The following is an 18,995-nucleotide window of genomic DNA, read 5'->3' as shown; positions in this document are numbered from 1 at the left end:
CTGTTTGGGTGTCCACATATCAAAGAGACTGGACAATGAAGTAAAATGTAAGCACACTGTTGAGGTAAATAAATGAAAGCTCAAAAACTTTGAAATGTTGACTTACTGTCTTTATAAGGCACGTTTGTCAATTTGACAACTGTATAACTCTTGCCTTGTCAGCATCAGTTCCACAGCACCACCTGCAGATGAACTAGTGTATGACATAACCACACCAAAGCTCCACCAATAGGACCCATGAAGATTTGAATATTGACATTACGTTGTAAAATAAAGAAACAACAAGAAATCAATTGTAATAGAGATCTCTTTATTATAGTGCATTTATCAGATGTTACAAGATGGGTTTAAAAAAAAAAAAGCTAAAACCAAAACCATTTCCTTAAAAGAAAAACATGTGCACACGTTCCTTGCTCCTATTATTTTACAGAATTTTGAAATTAAAGCTTCACGTCTGAACAAAGGATAGCTAAATGAAATCTGCAAGCTAAATACATTTTCATACTCATACACTTTAATTACTTGTCATAGATGATGCTAATTCAAATAAATCTTTATCTACTACAGTAGATCTGTATCAGAATACCTAAAAGGCCAAAAAACATTATTAGAGTTATGAAACATGAATTTTGGTGACAGACAAAGGGGGAAGAAAACAAACCAATAAAATGCATTCATGTTGCTATCATGTTTCACACACTGTGAAACGTCACCTATTCCCTTGTGAGAGGTCAGTACAGGGTTAGGACCACTGCGATCATTACAGCACAATGTTCAATGCTGTATTCAACACTGCAGTTGCCTTTGGAATATGAAGGAAAACAAAACGCGTTTGTCAGTTTTGGATTATTACAAGATGCGTGTACACGTTCTCAAAGCGAACATCTCTCTGCTGGTGCTTGATTCTATCAGTGACGTGTTTCTAAATGGACTGGTGCATCAGGTAGAGCAGCCATCAACCGATGAAGAGAAACAAGGAAGGAGAAAAGAATCTGAGAAATGGAAGAGGGAGGACTAAAGCTGGCTGGAGGAGTTTTGCATTTTGACCTGCAGCTGTTCTGCAATTCTCTCATACCAACCGAGGAACCACTGGAGCTCGGTGGCAACTCTGGATCAGTGACACATGTGCCTGAATCTTCATCTATCTATCAGGTGTCTCGATTTTAGATTACAATTGGGAGAATGAATGCATCTCAAAAAGCCCTTAGTGGCCTCACCTGAACACTCATGAGATTCTGACTGTACATATGATGCAGGACAACTTGAAAGAGACCATAATGACGAAAAAAAAAAATTCACAATAATAAACAAAAAAAAAAAAAAGCTAAAAGAAGACTCACTGGAGTGGGAGCAGCTCGCAAAAGGCCTTGCTGCTCCAGCAGAAGGCTCCCTCCCTCCATACTCCCACAAACACTCATCACTTCTGCAGTCGTCTCTTACATGACAATCAAATCACATGTAAGGCTGTTAGTTAGTGCCTGGGATCTGATTGGATGATCAGCAAGACCCAAAAAAACCAAACAAAAAAAAAAAAAAAAAAAAAAAAAAACCAAAGCAAACACAGGGTCAAATGATTTCTTCCCCACAGGCAATAGTTTGTACAAACTGACTTTGTATAAACGAAAGGTTTCACAGGCTTGTGCTTGAATGCGCTTGACGGAGGACAGCAGTAGGGAAAGCGAACTGGTGTTCACATGAAAAGCGTCAAGTGACGTACCTGAAAGTATTAGAATGATTTTCAAATAACGCGAAGAAGAATGGATGGAAAAGAAATGTCACTTTATTGTCTGATTTTTTCCTTCTTTTTTTCCCAACCTGATGCAGGTTACAATGAGTTTTATCAAATGTGGGGTCAAAAGATGGTAACTCACACCTTGTAACATTTTAGACATGCGTGATTGCTTTAAACATTGGGAAAGGGACAAATCAGGCCTATAGTCTGGTTTCAGTGTATTAGATAACAGAAATATTTAACATCCTGGGTCATTCTTTGCGTGCAGAAAACCACGGGGAGAGGAGAGAGAAGAGAGAGAAAGAGAGAACCGTGCTGTACACTGAGTGTCTATTTTGAAAGGCACAGCAAGGCTACTCCCACCCTCAGTTCACACACATGCACACGTAAACACACACACTCTTGCATGTGTATTATAGACAGCACTGGGCAGAGTCTCTGACGTATACAAGACTGAACAAGAGAAAGAAATGGATAAACTGGGCAACCGGGCAAGACTGAAACCAGTGCTGTCACCCTTCACACACATTCATACACACAGCGCTGACAGAAGAGGAGAGGGTGGAATGGATCATTTAGCGTTTTTGAGCTGGTTGGAGAGCCAGTCGAGCCCTTCGTACAGGCCATCCCCACTGGTGGCACAGGTGGCCTGGATGTACCAGTTACGATGACGCAGGGAATGAAGGCCCAGCTTATCTGTGATCTCGGCTGCGTTCATCGCATTGGGCAGGTCCTGTTGCGCAACAGATGGAAAGAGCAATGCAGTCAAATACTGAGCTTTTTAAAAAGTTCTTTTTTTTTTCTTTTTTTTTGCTCAACACTGATTCATAAAAACCCAAGATCTTTCTGGCTATGCCTATTTTTACTGGTTGTTTGAAAATGTGCTGACTGTCCTGCAGATGTCATTGTGTTCTGCTGAACTAACTTTAATGACTCATGTGGGCCAGTTCATTTTAATGAATCAACAACATAACCAAAAACGTGGCCAGTGTAGTAGTTAAAAAAGATGAGTTAGTGGGTTGAATCAGTCTAAAGCACTGGTGCATTTCATCTACAGCATTTACAGTGAGGGAATAAAAATGTTGGGGTCAAAAAAAAAAGAAAGAGTCTCTTATGCTTACATTTCATTACATTTTAAAAGAACTGTTTTCTATTTCTATTAGAACTGTTTTCAAATTTGAAATAAAACTGAGTACCAAAAAAAAAAAAAATAATAATAATTAAAAAAAAAGTTATCAATGTTAAAAAACACAGCTGATTAATATTTTTCTGTAACCAGTGATACTTTTTTCAGTATTCTTTGATAAATAAAAAGTTTAAAAGAAACATTTATTTAAAGCTGCAGCCCGTAACTTTGTGTGTTCAAAATGTACACATTTTTTACGGACTGCAGCTTTAAAATATAAATATTTCCTTGCAATGTAAAAGTCTTAACTCTCACTTTTGATAAATGTAATGCTGCTGAATAAAATGCCTGCTAAATCAACAGAATTTGATTAAGAGCTGGTTAAATTAGAATTAAATCAAATCAGAACAACTGTATTGATACCCAGACCAATCGATGAAACAGTCATACATGACATCAACCACAGCAGAAGTCAGAAAAAGAACCAAATGAATACTTGGACAGCTGATGCTACTTGCATTTAAAGAATTTAGTTTTTCTCTCGTTTACCTGTTTGTTGGCAAAGACGAGCAGCACGGCATCTCGCAATTCGTCCTCTGCCAGCATCCTCGTCAACTCCTCCCTCGCCTCATTCACTCGCTCCCTATCATTACTGTCCACAACAAAAATCAAGCCTGTGGAAATAACAGTGACAGTCTTAAGTATGCACTCAAGAGTTGCTCAATACCTGGTTCTGTGTGTATGTGTGGACACGCACCTTGTGTGTTCTGGAAATAGTGCCTCCAAAGCGGCCGGATCTTATCCTGACCGCCCACATCCCACACAGTGAAGCTGATGTTCTTATACTCTACCGTCTCAACATTAAAACCTGCAAAGAGAAAAGGGGACAAGTTAAACACTAGCTCAAAGAAAAGAGGGACAGATGGAATGAGGGTGAAAAGGCATGAACTTCTTGTGTCTCGTGCTGGGGCCCCGCTCTAATAACACTACAGCCCGAGGGCAAAGAATTTAACCATATATACACACAGACAGCAGAGAAAGAGATGGGATAGAGGGATAAAATTGAACACAAAGAGATGGAATGAAATGGGGGAGGGACAATGGAAAAAAAGAGTCAAATAAAAGTTAAAAATACAGGAAACCTTTTTTTTTCTTCAATCTAATGAATGATTTCTAAACCGGTTGAATTTATTCATGCCTTTTAACTTTTTGCTGGTGCAAAACAATTTTATTAGTCTGAAATAATGAAAACTGAGAAAGAAAGCATGGTAAAATTCAAGAATCACAGACCGATAGTGGGGATGGTGGTGACTATTTCTCCCAGTTTTAGTTTGTACAGGATGGTGGTCTTTCCAGCAGCATCCAAGCCCACCATCAGAATTCTCATCTCTTTCTTCCCAAAGAGATTCTTAAAGAGGCCTGCAAACATATTCCCCATGGTGGCGGATCTGCAGAGAAGAAAAGAGAAGGTAGATGGTATTAGATCTTATGCGCCAGAGAAACAGAGTGCGCAGCCATCTTTAGAATTTTGTCTTTGACCTTCTGTTTTTGCGGCCCTATAGCATCACTGTTGAAGAGTAATTAGCTGGTAGATAAACTTTAACAAAAATGTCATGTGCATTTTAATGTTTGAAGCAGATGCCATAAATGTCAGTAGACCAATAAGATTTTAAAACAAGCAATTAATTCATAAATTCGTACAACTTTACCTTCACATCGTGGACATACAAAAGGAAGACAGAAGACAGAAGACAACTAGCTACATAAGGTCTATAGAGCAGAAAAATGCCTCACTCAAGTCACTGTCCAATTGAAATTGACCAAATAATTACTGACCAAAAAACAACAACAACAGGCAAACAATATTTTGACTGCCTGAAGTTGGTGTGCAGTGATCAGGGTGGAGACTGAAAGAACAAAAGCTTAAACCCTGCAAGGGGTGATGCTTCAAGTCAAAGCACTTAACCCCAAATCACTCTGCAGTAGGTTGCAAATTCAGGTATCTGCTAAATAAATACATAACATTAACTTGAAAGAAATTAAAGACCCAAATAACACAATCATTTACACAGGAACTGATTAAGCATTCTATGTGCTATGAATGCGTGTTATGGTTCAACCACATCTGACTTTGGGGAAACAAGTGTAGGTCAAGGCTGATTCACCATGTGAAGAGAAAAGAGGAGGGAGGAGAGTCAGAGAAACAAAAGGCCTAGCAGTGATGAGGTGAATGCAAGATGCCATCGGTGGAAAGAAGAGTACAGGAGGTAACCAGAAACCTAACAAACCTGTAAGAGGAGACACCTGCCCTCTGAATTAATCAGAGACACACAGAGAGAGAGAGCACTGAGTTACACTCTAATCCCAACTGTAACTCAAGCGACAAACTACAGTTTTAGACAATGAAGCCACCATATCCTTATTCAGACTGTCAGTCCATCTCTCCTTTCTTGTGCCTAAATGATATGGGACATGTTTGAATAATTATAAACCGCCAACCATAATAATTCCTAAATTTGTTTGTTTTCATGCAATAGATGGGTTATCTGATTTAAAATCTGTAGTGTTTGAAAATGTATATACAAAAGAGCTGTACCGATACAATCAGTCTACTTATTACATTGATACTTCAGCCTTTGTGTATTTTAATTTATAATTTTCAGCAGTTAATAAAGAAGAAAGTCATCTAAAGCCTGAACTCTGAAACCATTGAGTCTGAGTCCAGAAAGACTCACCATTTTGGACAAAAGTGCAGCAAACTTGCGGGTGAGATTGAATCTGATTCACTGAGCTTCTCTTATGGGTTTGCCACCATTTCATTCATGATTTAATTATAACGCCATGAAGCAGAGTGACATTTTGAACTGTGATATGTATCATGATGTGTACTGTACTGTGAAGCAGCAATACCCTACACTACACAAAATACATTTTGTTCAAAAATAATTCAGAAGACTGCAGCTGCACAAAAGACAAAAAAAATGTCGTTCACAAGTACTTCATCTGAAGGAATGTACATTGTCTAGTCTACCGAGTCTGAATGTGGCACAAAAGCTAAGCGCTAAGAATGGTGTGAGAACACACCCGATGAGACTGTGAGAGCTGTGTCCTTTGAGTAAAAAGAAGAGAGGTGGGGCTTCAGAATGCAGTGACACAAATACAAAAAAAGTCCCAACAGAACAAAATGACTACATAAGCCTCAAACTATTTGAAAAACACCCTTTTTTTAATGATGTGCTCAACAGGGGGCCACATCATTGGAAGAAGTCTCTGCAAATACAAGGAAGTGCTACAAAAAATTGACTCATACTGTAACAGCACACATTTTCACAGATTGACTCACTGATCAGTCAGATGGGTTGCATTATGGTCGATGTGTGTTTCAGATAAAGAAAGAAAAGGTAAGACCAAACGTTTTGGAAGAACAATGGACCAATTCAAAGATTTTTTCAATTGGCCATAGGGCATGCCAACAACAAATTAAGCCACATCAATTATTTACAAGAACCAAAGTTGAATTATTGAGCAGAAAAGGGGAAACAAGAAGCTCTTGCTAATGAAGCTGCTGTAGTCATAACTGTACACTAAAACACCACCAGTGTAGATCCTCACACATTATAGTCAAGCCTTGATTAAATAAAAAATATATATATTATGCAAGTAATGTTTCAATAACCATGTCTTAACATAAAAAAATGGTTGTTAAGTGAAATTGTGCTCTTGTTCACCACAGTGATTCACTTTGTCCCTCTGTGCAGCAACACATTTTAAAATCATGCATCAGATGTGATGAGTATTGCTGACTCTTTTTGTTGTTTTTGTTTCCACTGGTTACAACAGACTGAACTAGTCATGCTGAAACTGATGGCATTTAAGGTTAAGCCCAAGCTTAAATAACGACCCCATTCTTACTCTGAACTCTTCAGCTTAATACTTAAATGCAGAGTAGCATTCACAGACACTACCATTCAAAAGTTTGGGGTTGGAAAGATTTTTTTTTTATGATTCTGAATGAAATCTCTATTGCTCACCAATGCTAGATTTATTTGATAAAACTGTAATGTTGGTAAATATTATTACAATGCAAAAGAACTATTTTCTATTTTAAAATCGAATTTATTCAAAGCTGAATTTTCAGCACCATTACTCCAGTCTTCAGTGTCACATGATCCTTCAGAAATCAGTCTAAAATACTGATTTGATGCCCAAGAAACATTATTATTTTTAGCTAAATAAAATATTTAAATTATATTTAAAAAAAAAATAATAATCTTACTGCGCCCAAACTTTTGAACAGTAGTGTATATTGTGTTTCTCCTGTGTAATTCCAGCAGCTGTCTGCTAACATTTACAATAACTGACTTTCCCTAAACACACAGAAAATGTTTATCTTCCCTGCAGGGAGTATCAGCAAACAACATTCCTGATATTTGGGAATGAAAATGAAAAAAAAAAAAAGTGACAACAGTTTTACAAATGTCTAAAAACAGAAACTCTTAAGACTTAGCTTTTAACAGAAATTTAGAAAACCACAATAAAGTCAGAAAAGAATGCTTTACAAACTCTGGCTAACGAACAACTCATAATGAGAGAAATCAACACCCTTCCCATCCAGCAGTCACTTCATGGTCGAAAAATAATAGCAGCGATCAAGCTAATTAATCATAACCTTAAACATGTACTTCTAGATGATGCACAAAAAACACCGATAACAAAAACAAACCAGGGTGTCAATACTTCCAGACCTTTAAGGAGTCAATCCAGTGAGATTAAAATCTCTTGATACATGCAAATATAAGAATGAAAATGCTCTTCAAACGTGCAAAAAGATCAAAGACTGAAATGGTTAAGACAACCTATTTATCAGGCATACTAGGAAGTGAGAGCATAACAGAGGCTCGAGAAAAAGTAAGAAAAAAAACAAATCACATGACAACATCTGATCCCATCCACAGTTTCAATGTTGCGACAGACAGCCAATTATAGCGAGAAATGCTTCCTAACTAGAAATCAACACGCCAGTCATTCATAATCAGGGTGACTGTGAGGCTGCTTACGAAACACCTTACAAATCAGCAGAAGCGGTACAACCACACGTATAAAAACAGACCCACTTTTCTCATCTGACCTAGAACTGAATGGAGGTTAAACGAATCATCGTTTCCAGTGAACTGCAACTACACACGGAGTGAATCGATCCCATCATGCATTACAGTGGAAACCTGGTGTTTGACACCTGCTAGTTCTGCAGACAAACGAAAGATGTCATCCTATAAGTGTTTTTTTTTAAAACATACTGTGTTTTCCAATTCTTTTATGATGCAAAAGACAGGATCAATCCTGTTCCCGCTTTAGACATGCATAAGGTTACCAACATTTATACAGGCATAATTTCTGATATTCGGGTCGCAACACTTCACATTTGAAATGAAGCGATAGAAACGAGTAAAGGAATGATGTCAGAAACACGGCCTAACAATGATTCACGCTAACAGGTTAACGTACGCACAGTTACTGTAACACCGGCTTTGAGACACTGTGGTCTATTAATTTGTTTAATTCCCTCGTTCGTCTATGTTTACACTGCTAGCTAAGAGACGAACTAGAGCTCGTAATGAATGCTGACTGTCAGCGCAGGAGCGTTCATTATGAAGGGAGCGCTCTGCTTGTGTCGCGAGCGACGCCTTGTCGTCTGCTATGTGCTAAGCGCGCAGGCGAGATAACTAGATCACTGTTTACTTCACTGCTACTTATTTACTCCGCTCACTCCTGATGAACTATACCATTCTGAAGACGGTAAAAACATGTTTAAGCGAAAAAGGGTGCGCTGAAAATGTCTGTATGTTCGGATAAGTAGGCGCGAACTGGTTTTGCAGTTCCACATCAGCTAAGCAAACATCCGTTGGTTAGCCTGTTAGCCTCCCTGACTGAACTGATAATTCGTTAACCGAAGGCACGGTTTCTCTTAGCTACATGTAGACGACAGGTAAATTAAAAGACCTAGGTGTGACATGCGTCAGAATGACAACGCAAAATGTGTCGTTTAGGCATTATTTACCTTTTGGTGCAGTTTCGCTACAATTTTTCCGGTTCTCCTCCTCACCGCTAAAAAACAAAATGGCGACTTTCTCTAGCCCGAGGAGGGTGGCGTCATGGGCCCCTCCTTCGCGTAAGTGTTGTCCAATCACATTGTCCAAAGTGCACGCGAAACCCCACCCCGTTATTGTCGTCGTCCAATGAGTGCATCGTGGGCGTGAGGGCCGAGGTGCGCGTGCACAGGCCGCCTCTTCCCATGCAAAATGAAAGATGAGTCGACCTGAATATGTTTAGCAAATATCCCTGATGAGAAACTCATGTTTTCGAAACGCGCTAACCAGATGAATGAGTAATTATGAAGTAAAGGGATAAATGAATTGAAGGTTGTGTTGGAAGAGGACTTTATAAATATATGACAGTCAGATTAGCTGCCTGTAGCGTTAACATGGGTACTGTATGAGGTTACCTCTAGTGGCAAAGATGCTACAACGTGTCAAATCGTCTGAAATAATAATAATAATAATAATCTTTATCTGACCCTCTAACTCTAGCACTCTCTATTCTAATTCTATTCTTTAAAAAAAATGTCTCTTTTAGACTTGCACTCTATTCATTTACTAATTACTTTTTTTAAGTAACACTAGCCTCTCTATCTTGTTGTATTCTATTTGTTTTCTTTTTATTTATTGAACAATTAACAAAAGCAAAAAAAGGCCTCTAACACTATCTTGCTCTATTATTTTTCTATTCTATCTGTTTTCTTTTTATTATATAATAAAAAAAAATCTTGCTATGTGTACTGCATTAAGCTAACAGAGATTTGTTATAGCTCTTGCATATCTTTGCTCTTTTATTAGTTTTGATTGCTTCCATTGTCCTCATTTGTAAGTCGCTTTGGATAAAAGTGTCTGCTAAATGACTTAATGTAAATGTAATAATAATAATAATTTGTCATGTCTAGAATCCTTTAAGCAAATACTTAGCGAGGTTATTATAGTTAAAAAGGTAATCCATTTATTATTTTATTTTTTGTTTGTTTGTTGTTGTTGTTGTTTTTACTTGACATTCAAATAAACATTTAGTGAAATAAAATAGAGAAAAACTTGAGCTTATTTTATTTCAACTAATAGCCAGGTCAATAAACATCTATGAAAACTATTTAGAAATATATAAAAAAAAATAATCATAAAAAAGTGAATGAAATAATAAAAATGACAAATCACACACCAGAATTACTAAAGCTTTAAATAAAATTAAAATAATATAAATGTCAAATAATTAAATGTATAAATCCTATAAAAGTATCTCAGTGATAGGCCTACTAAAATAACACTGATACTTAGAAAACATTAGTTAAACATACTTGTTTGACACTGTTCTTTGTATTACCTTATTTATTAGTAATTTTTTCTTAAATGTTGATGATCTACTGGTCATGAATATTTCATCAACACATAAGATCAATAGTCCACCAGATGGTGTAATATATATTTTCTTGATCCACTGAGTTTTTACTGCATTCATTCTGCAGAATTTAGACAGCTATAGTCCAGTCAGCAGAGGGTGCTACAGTTAAGACAAACCAAGCAATTGCAAATCCACTGAAGCCACAAAGCTACAACTACTGGCAGCTTATTGAAGATTGTACTTGGATGGCACATTCAAAATTTTAGGTCAGTGTGGGACAAGTTACTCAGCTGGGTAAGCAGTGATGATTTGAAAGTAGGGTACTGTTAACATAAAAGCTGGGTACCTGGAGAGTCTGCCATTAAATTAATGAAGCCCATTCTATTTTAGGGCTGAAGCTTCTTTCAAATTGCACCAACAGCATAATGAAGACATATTACCAAAATGGGCCTTATAGAAATCAGACCTAAAAGTACCTAAAATACATAAATGGACCAACTGTTGGAAAGATTCTATTCTATTCTATTGTTTGGGGGCTGATTGTGAAAAATACCATTGCCAAGGCCTAACTTCCAATGCAAGTTCATCTACCAAATTTTCATCTAACAACAATATAAGTTAATCTAACAACAGTGGCACCAGTCAAGAGTCTGGTATCCAAGATATTACTGTCAACAAAATAAACTTATTTTAATAAATAGTGACATGCCTAACACTCTTAAAATAGCTTAGGTGTTATCTGCTGTATCATTTCAAAGACCTCAAAACAATTTTAAACTAAACAAATGGATCTCTATTCAAGAATCCAACACTAATGATTGTGTCTCCTCTTAAACATCACATACACCCATATTTTTCACATTTCACAAACAGGCCTATGTCTCATTTGTATTGTTTGGATTGGTCACCTCAAGCAGGAAGTGCACCTGGCACACCTCCGTCATAAAGGTGGGTGTCTTAAACAAAGAAGGTGACATCATAAGGGAAATGTGGAGCCCAGTTGGTCAGTCACTGATGGAGGCGAGAGGAACTGAGATGAAAGATCAGTCATGATTAGCTCATTATATCTTGTGCTGAGTGATGACAACAGCATCAAAGACGCCTGTGTGTTAATGATGCTGAGGAAATGAGAATGGAGCCACAGTTTGTAAACAAGGTGTTAAAATTAAACAAGAGTAAACAGACACTTGTTATCCTTGTACTGAACTCAGAAAAGAAAAAGAAAAAATAAGAAGAATAGTATTTATAACAAGTGTTGGTTGATTTTTTTTAATCCATATCTGACCAGAAAGAAAATTAAAGTTGTCTGAATCAGCCCTAAATAAATGTGAACGCTTCAGCAGGTAGACGCACCTGCTAATATGTAGGGAAATATCGTTTCCCTGGCAATGGGCGGAGTGACTGATGATCCAAGTCTGGCGTGCCTCACCCCTCCCGGGACCGCGCCTCCCCAAGGGCTAAAATGAGTTTCTGCCCCTTTAAGAAGTTGAGCTGTCCAGCACAGCTGGGATTTCAACACGGACAGATAGCGCAATGAAGAGCAGCGTCGACCCGTCATCATGTGCACCGGGCTTTCGAGGACTGCCTGTCCGCTGCGACTTTTTGCCCTCTGCATCCTTCTTTCCCACGCAGCAGCCTATTTCGGGTCAGCAGAGACTTTTATATCCTCTATCTTTTCTGAACTCATGGAAATAGCCTCTGACTGCATTATTGCTGTATTTCACATGGAATCGAATAATTTTAAGATGCGGCAACAGGTGGAGATATTTGGTGATGTTGGATGTCCCATGCGCAATTACGCATATCTTGTTATTGGGTGTATGTTTAACAATCACGTTGCAGGTTGTCTGAATTAAATCATTATATGTTGAATGTGGCATTTTAAAATAGATTTAAAATTAATTATTTAAATAAGGAATACTTTTTGTCTGCTCGTAAAATGTAGCTACAGGTAACACAATTAGATGTAATTTAAGTTTTTTTTTCCTCTCTCTTTTTTTTAGTTGTTATATATTTTTTTTAAACATTGATGTGTCTAAAATATTTCAATAGTGTGCTGCTGGTCGATTATTGGCGTTGAGTGCAGCGCAGAGTATGGATCCAGATGTCTTCCGATGGTTTGGCACCGCGTCCTTGCCCTCGCACTACCTGATAATTAAGATCTTTCTGGCTTATGCTCATATGACTTTGCTCCACTGGTGTTTATAATAAGAATCCTGCACGTAAAACACTCTGCAATTGGTTTTTATTTAAGAGTGCTTACTTAAGTTTGTTATGCGCCACAGTAGCGTAAGCCAAGGGCGCTCAGACTAGTCTACTGAGTGACTGGGGAAAGAGCACGACTAACAAGACTATTCAAATTAGGTATTTAAACACATATTCAAAGCACATGTGCCATCACTCGGGCATTCTAGAAGAAGAAGAAAAAATATTTGTTGCCCTAAGTTTTAAAATAGCCTACATTAACTTTAGTGTCAAAGTTTAAACTCTAAAAACTTATTTGAAACTGGGGTGAGATAAATAATTGTGACAAGTTAAACAAAATATGTTTTATAACATTATGGTGAAAACGTTTTACACTGTGCCTGATCTTCTAAAAGGCCTTGAAGGTCTATTTTAGTGTATTTTAAATATATGGTGTTTGTGAACAAATAAAAAAAGAATGAGAGGTTTCAAATTAAGTAGTATTAGTGACTGTAGTGTGCATGTTATCGTTAGCCTTACAGGTCGCGAGCCACTGGTCTATCTGCCCGGTCCATTTGCCAACGAGCCTCCGAACAGTAAAGCGCACCTGAAGCAATGCGAGCAGATGACTCTGACGCGCCGGCAAAAGCGCTTGTGCCGGCGAGAACCAGGACTGGCGGAGACTCTGAGGGAATCTGTCCGCCTCAGCCTCCTGGAGTGCCGCTATCAGTTCCGCAACGAGCGCTGGAACTGTAGTATGGATGGCCGTGGAAGCCTTTTAAAACGAGGTAAGATATATGAGATTTGACTTTAAAAGCAAAAACATTTCTGTAAAAAAAATTAACAAATATAAAGTGTTATTAACATTGCTTTTGTCATCTCAAGCTAAATGTACAAATGTTTTGTGAACTGTTTTACAATATGTTGGAATATGATAAGGCTGACAGTTCAGCCATTTTTAGCCTTGCGCTCAAGGTCATTTGTTGTTTATGGAATGGTTCATAATTTTAATAAGATTTTTTTTCCAAATAAAATGCTATGCCCATTTAAAGATAGATAGATAGATAGATAGATAGATAGATAGATAGATAGATAGATAGATAGATAGATAGATAGACTGATAGACTACTGGTCTTTTTTAACTGGAAACAGAGTTGACGACAGTCCAAATGGAGAAGGAAAACAAAACAATTGATTTATAATTAATTAAAATGAAATTTAAAAAAAAGTTATTTGATGTTTGTTTCGTTAGGAATTTATAATATCACATAGTAAAAATTATAAAAAACTTTTTCATTGTTGAAGCAATTGTTTAATGTTAACATGGAACAAAAAGAAACCGAATCTTGTGAGTTTAAAACCAACAAAACACAATTGTACAATTTGCTGTTTGGTAGCCTTAAATTAGTCAGTACTACTTATATATTGTCAGAAAGGGGATGTTTTAGCATTAACAACTATGCAGAAACCTCCATGTGGTGCCTGCTTCCAAACGACCCTGTGCGTAATGTGCAGGATGTGAATGTGAAAGCCATGCGTAGGTCAGTCCGCTGGTAATTAGGGACTTGGGAAGCGCGGAATCCCTTTGCGGTGAGGCCTCGCGGGGCCAGTTAAAGTATTTTTATCTCGCGGAAAAGCGCCCAGTTCTCAGAGGAAAAGGGCGGCGTGCTCGCGCGCTTTCATCTGACAGAAAACTTAGTCAAAATAATAATTAATTGGATCAAAAATACACGCCTTGCCTCAGCTCTGATCTAAGCAAACAATAATACGAGGCTGCGAGCAGGGATTATGCTTAAAGGATCGTGACAAAATACTGCACTTAACACTTAATTGGAAAAGTTGTATAGTTCATGTTAGGGTTTCATTTATACCTACAGGCATGATAAGGGTGGCCTTTTCGTTTAAAGTCGAGTTTTAAATAAACTTGGTAATAGAAATGTATTTCAAAAGAAAAATAACACATAGCTACAACCAAATATCCAATATATTTATGTTATTGTGGACATTTATATAGCTACTAATATCCACTTTGTTATCAGTTATCAAAACTGTTTTAGAAATGCATTATTTGCAATCAGAGATGATTGTTTTTATTATAGCCCTATTAGTTAATTCCTACAAAGTGCTCAGTATTTAGCTTGTAATGTGAACTCCTCATGTCGCCCCTATGAGATTACCTATTACATCAAATATTTTATTACGTTAGTATTGATATGCCTGGAGTCCTTATTTCCATGTATGTTATTTAAAACATTTATCAAAAGCACAAATAGGCTGATTCTATTTATGTGTACGACTTTTTAAAGCTTTAAAGCAGTTGCTCAGTGCTAATTTATGAATGCATCACTTCATCAGGCTTTAAAGAGACGGCCTTCCTGCTCGCGGTGTCGTCAGCAGCGTTGTCTCACGCGCTGGCCAAAGCGTGCAGCTCGGGGCGCATGGAGCGCTGCACCTGCGACGATTCTCCTGGTCTGCAGCACCGCGAGGCCTGGCAGTGGGGCGTATGCGGGGACAACCTCAAATACAGCACTAAGTTTCTCAAGAAATTCTTGGGGCAAAAACGGGTCAGCAAGGACCTGCGTGCCCAAATCGACGCTCACAACATTAACGTCGGCATCCGGGTAAGACGCAAAATATTAACAGGCCTAGGCCTATATATATAAATATATATCATGGACGCTTTTAAGAGTAAAGTTTACAAAGGGGGTTTTCGTACATAAGGATGGTTCCCAAGTGAACCATTCTTAAAATAACAATTTTTGTCTTAATTTGCAGAACATGTAAATAATCTAAACAACCTTTTTTGCACTATAAAGAACCTTTTGTAGAACTTGAAGGATCCATGGATTCTTCATTGAATCCTTTATAAAACCTTTATTTTTAAGAGTGTAGTCTACATGATCCAGTGTCCTCCAAAGCTCATATAGAGAACATCTGTAAGGGTTAACTCTCTCACAGACACTATAACCGTCCTCTCTTGGTTGATGGGGATCAGTCTTCATTGTTGCCCAAAGGAGAGTTCAGCAAGTGGGGTGAGGCAGGTAGGTGAGCAGGTATTGGCCAGCTCTCTAGAGCCAGGTGTTCCTTCCCCTGGTCCAGGCATGACAGCGCTTGCTGTGGAGGCCCTCTTCAAAATTAGAGGTCTCCCATGAGGGCGATTATGCAGAGGCCTCTGTAATATACAAGCATTTTTTTCATCTACTGTATGCCTCTCGCTCTACCAGTCTCACTGCTGCCGCTGCCACCACCGTTGCCGCTCTCCCAGACTTTCATAAATCCTCATAACATCCCTCAAAACAGTTTGTTACCAGGAGACTGGCAGCCTCAGGGAAAGACAGAGGGAGCGAAAAAGGGGGAAGGTTTACGAGGTTCACAGAAAGAGTAAGAAAAGAATGGCTGGACAAACTCGGATCTTATCTTATCAGTCTCCGGTTTTGTTGTTTCCCACAGTTGACACCTCAGGCCACAGATGGCGGTTAACAAAAACAAGCAAAGGTGGCTGAGGTCTTGTTTTCCCCTCCCCTTTCAGATTTTCTCCGTTTCCTCGCTTCTCCTCTGTATTGCTCATGTGGCCCTGGGGTGGGAGCTCATACCTGTGTAGGGTGGAACACCCCCATCGACCATTTGACCTCCCCATCTCCCCTTGGGCCCTTTTAGATAGACTGATTTGGTCTGCAGCTACTCCCGCAGTATATGTGAAATGAAGAGAGGAGGATGAGTAGGAGAAATAGATCAACAGTCAGCAAGTAAATAATGTGATTTGGCTCCCAAACTCAGAATACCAATACTTCAAAATTGAAAATGGAGAGCGAGAGAGCAACAGAACCTAGATGTGTTGATCTGAGCATAGATCAGAGATGGTGGTCTTCAAGAGGTGCAGGTCAGAGTTGAAAGACCGCCAGCTCAGGCATTCCCCCTGCATCCATCATCTACACCAAGTCAACCCAATGTTTTTAGCTCAGGGCTATGGAGTCCCAGAGTATCAGTGGAATTACTTGAACAATTTATAATTTTGGATAACATGCTGGTCCACTTTTACAACTTCTATGTTTATTTCCCTCCCCACTATTGGGGATATAATCAATAACAATATATTAATGTGACTTCCCAAAAATGTAAAATAGTTCTCTCTAGGCCAGTGGTTCCCAACTTTTTGGACTCTAAGGCTCCCAACTGTCCACAATGATATTTGAAGGCCCCATGAATTTTTCAGTTGTTCATGATTCTTGGTTAAGAATTGAGAAGTGGGATTTAAAAAAACATGCTTACTCACAATATCTAACCGATTAAACATAAAAAAGTATATTCATTTGCACATTCAAAGCCATTGGAGCTTTAAGATTTGAATTTACATGACTTTTTAGGTCTAGAAATTCTACTTTTAAAACTAAGGTACCTTATATATTCCCATTTTATAAGGCCACAGAAATCCTGCTTCCTCAAAGAAAAAACAGTTTTTGACACAGTTTAAGACAGAAATATCTTGAATTGTTTTGTTTTATTTCAAGTAATTTTAAGTCATCTTGAGGCCTCCTTGGAAGTTTGCTGAGGTCCCCAGTCACCCTCAGTCACTGATCTAGGGCCCTTTTACACCAATGCAATATGAAATAAATTAAAATAAATCACCAACGAAAGGCCTTACCACATAAAGTGTAAAAACAAATCAAAGTATTGGGATTTGGACATATGACTAAAAGCTTAGGTTTATACTTTATTTTAAGGTGTCCTTGTTACAGTGTAATTATACATTTAAGTACTGAGTAATATTAATTAACTACATGTACTTACTATATGGTTAGGGTTAGGATTAGGGTTTGGCTTTTGGTTACTTGCATGTAATTATGCGTAATTTATTGTTATTATGATAGTAAGTACATGTAACATGTTTGACAAGGGCATCTTAAAATAAAGTGTTACCAAAATATATATTTTATAGGCTGGCACATTTCATCACCAGACATGAAAACACAATCGGTGAAGTGTGAATAGCTTTACAAAAATTAATTGTTTCTCTTTAAAATCTTCTTCAGTACCAAACATCCATGTGAAAAAGTCATAGCCAATCCAATAAGTGAGACCAAACTTCAGCATCCCATATTGAATCCTCTCCTCAGATTTCTAAGTTTCTGTTTCATTTTCACAGGATCATAGTGTTGTATTTGGCATACTGTGTTCATGTCTTCACCTCTGTCTTTTCATTTCCTCTCAGGCGGTGAAGAGTGGTCTTAAGACTACTTGTAAGTGTCACGGTGTCTCCGGTTCTTGTGCTGTGAGAACATGCTGGAAGCAGCTCTCCCCGTTTCAAGACACAGGCCATCTGCTGAAGTATCGCTATGACACGGCCGTTCGAGTGCATAGTGTCACCAACTCTGCCACTGGAGAGACCGAGCTGGCAAGCCCACGGCGTCACGGCAACACAGGTCCCCGTCTGCGGCCCACCGAGCTGGTATTTCTGGAGGAGTCGCCCAGCTTTTGCAGGCCATCGCGCTACTCCCGGGACGGCTGGCAGACCGTGTTCAAAGGACACCAGCTGCAGCAGCCTGTGCTGTGGACGGGGCTACAACACGGCCCTCCACCTCACCACCCTCTCCTGCCACTGCCAGGTCCGCTGGTGCTGTCACGTCGAGTGTCAAACCTGCCTCCAAGAGGAAGAGGTCTACACTTGCAAGAAACACTGATAGCAAAGAAGGAGACTGAGAAGACAAAGTGGAAATTGAAGAAGGTTGAGGATTGTTAATGCGCCGGCTAGACGGCTAGTAGAATTTGTGAGAAGTTTGGAGGTTGTGATAAGGAAAAAGATCTGCCAGTCTTAACTGGCTTAGTTGTGATGGATAAATCACTTTCTTAAACTCTGGGCTCCCACATGGAGTTCCAAAAAAACGTTCAGGAGGAACATGTTCATTTAATATGACCAATCTGAACAAGCATATATAAGTGCCTTTGACAGTTCTTCCAGCATTCCTCCACCACCCCAGCTCCACCTTCTTGATTGGTTACCATGGAAACCAGTCAAGGAAATCTTACTTTTGTTCTTCAGCTCAAACCCTTTAAAGTGGACAGCAAGCAAAATATGTATACTTCCTCTTCATTAAAGATTACACAAACCCAACAACTCATGACACAAGTGTGGGCAAACCTGGCCATGGGTCCCAGAGTATTTGTGAGATGCTTGACTAGATTGAAATTTGCTTTTCTGCTTCTCCCTGGGAGGTTGCCTGTTGAATGGTCTGTGTTGATCACACACTGATGGCAATGGACTAGAGATCTGCGATGTGTAGTTATACTCAAACTGATAGTTTGGAAGTGAGATGGCGGTCTGATCACTTATATTTCTGACTGCTTGTACTGTATATCTCTCTATTGCTCTGAGAGTCCACATATGGCTTCAAAATATACTGAGAGTATGAAGCGCTTATGAATGCATTTTATTTGTGAATATTATAATAGTCTTTTATATGTAGTGAAGAAAGTACTTGCGTCTGTTACGGTATTCACAGTTATAATGCATAT

At 38.6% G+C, this 18,995-nt stretch overlaps 2 protein-coding genes across 2 annotated transcripts; one reads left to right on the top strand and one right to left on the bottom strand.

Annotated features, from left to right (window-relative positions):
* Positions 1-289: 289 nt before the first annotated feature.
* arf2a (ADP-ribosylation factor 2a) lies at positions 290-9,056 on the bottom strand. The gene is made up of 5 exons (XM_019112341.2): positions 8,917-9,056; positions 4,149-4,306; positions 3,616-3,726; positions 3,408-3,532; positions 290-2,465 (listed from the first exon to the last, which is right to left on the bottom strand). The coding sequence occupies exons 2-5, from the start codon at positions 4,294-4,296 to the stop codon at positions 2,304-2,306; spliced, it is 546 nt and encodes a 181-aa protein (XP_018967886.1). The 5' UTR covers positions 4,297-4,306; positions 8,917-9,056; the 3' UTR covers positions 290-2,303.
* A 2,718-nt stretch (positions 9,057-11,774) lies between these two features.
* Positions 11,775-18,243, top strand: LOC109099065 (protein Wnt-9b-like). Its single transcript, XM_019112627.2, is given in 5 exon segments — positions 11,775-11,946; positions 13,020-13,273; positions 14,841-15,106; positions 17,695-17,975; positions 17,977-18,243. Coding segments are annotated over 5 exon segments (1,074 nt in total). The 5' UTR covers positions 11,775-11,860; the 3' UTR covers positions 18,164-18,243.
* The last annotated feature ends 752 nt before the right edge of the window (positions 18,244-18,995 follow it).

The sequence above is a fragment of the Cyprinus carpio genome, chromosome B3 (assembly GCF_018340385.1).
Source record: "Cyprinus carpio isolate SPL01 chromosome B3, ASM1834038v1, whole genome shotgun sequence".
NCBI lineage: Eukaryota > Metazoa > Chordata > Actinopteri > Cypriniformes > Cyprinidae > Cyprinus > Cyprinus carpio.
This window is presented reverse-complemented; position numbering and strand designations above follow the sequence as displayed.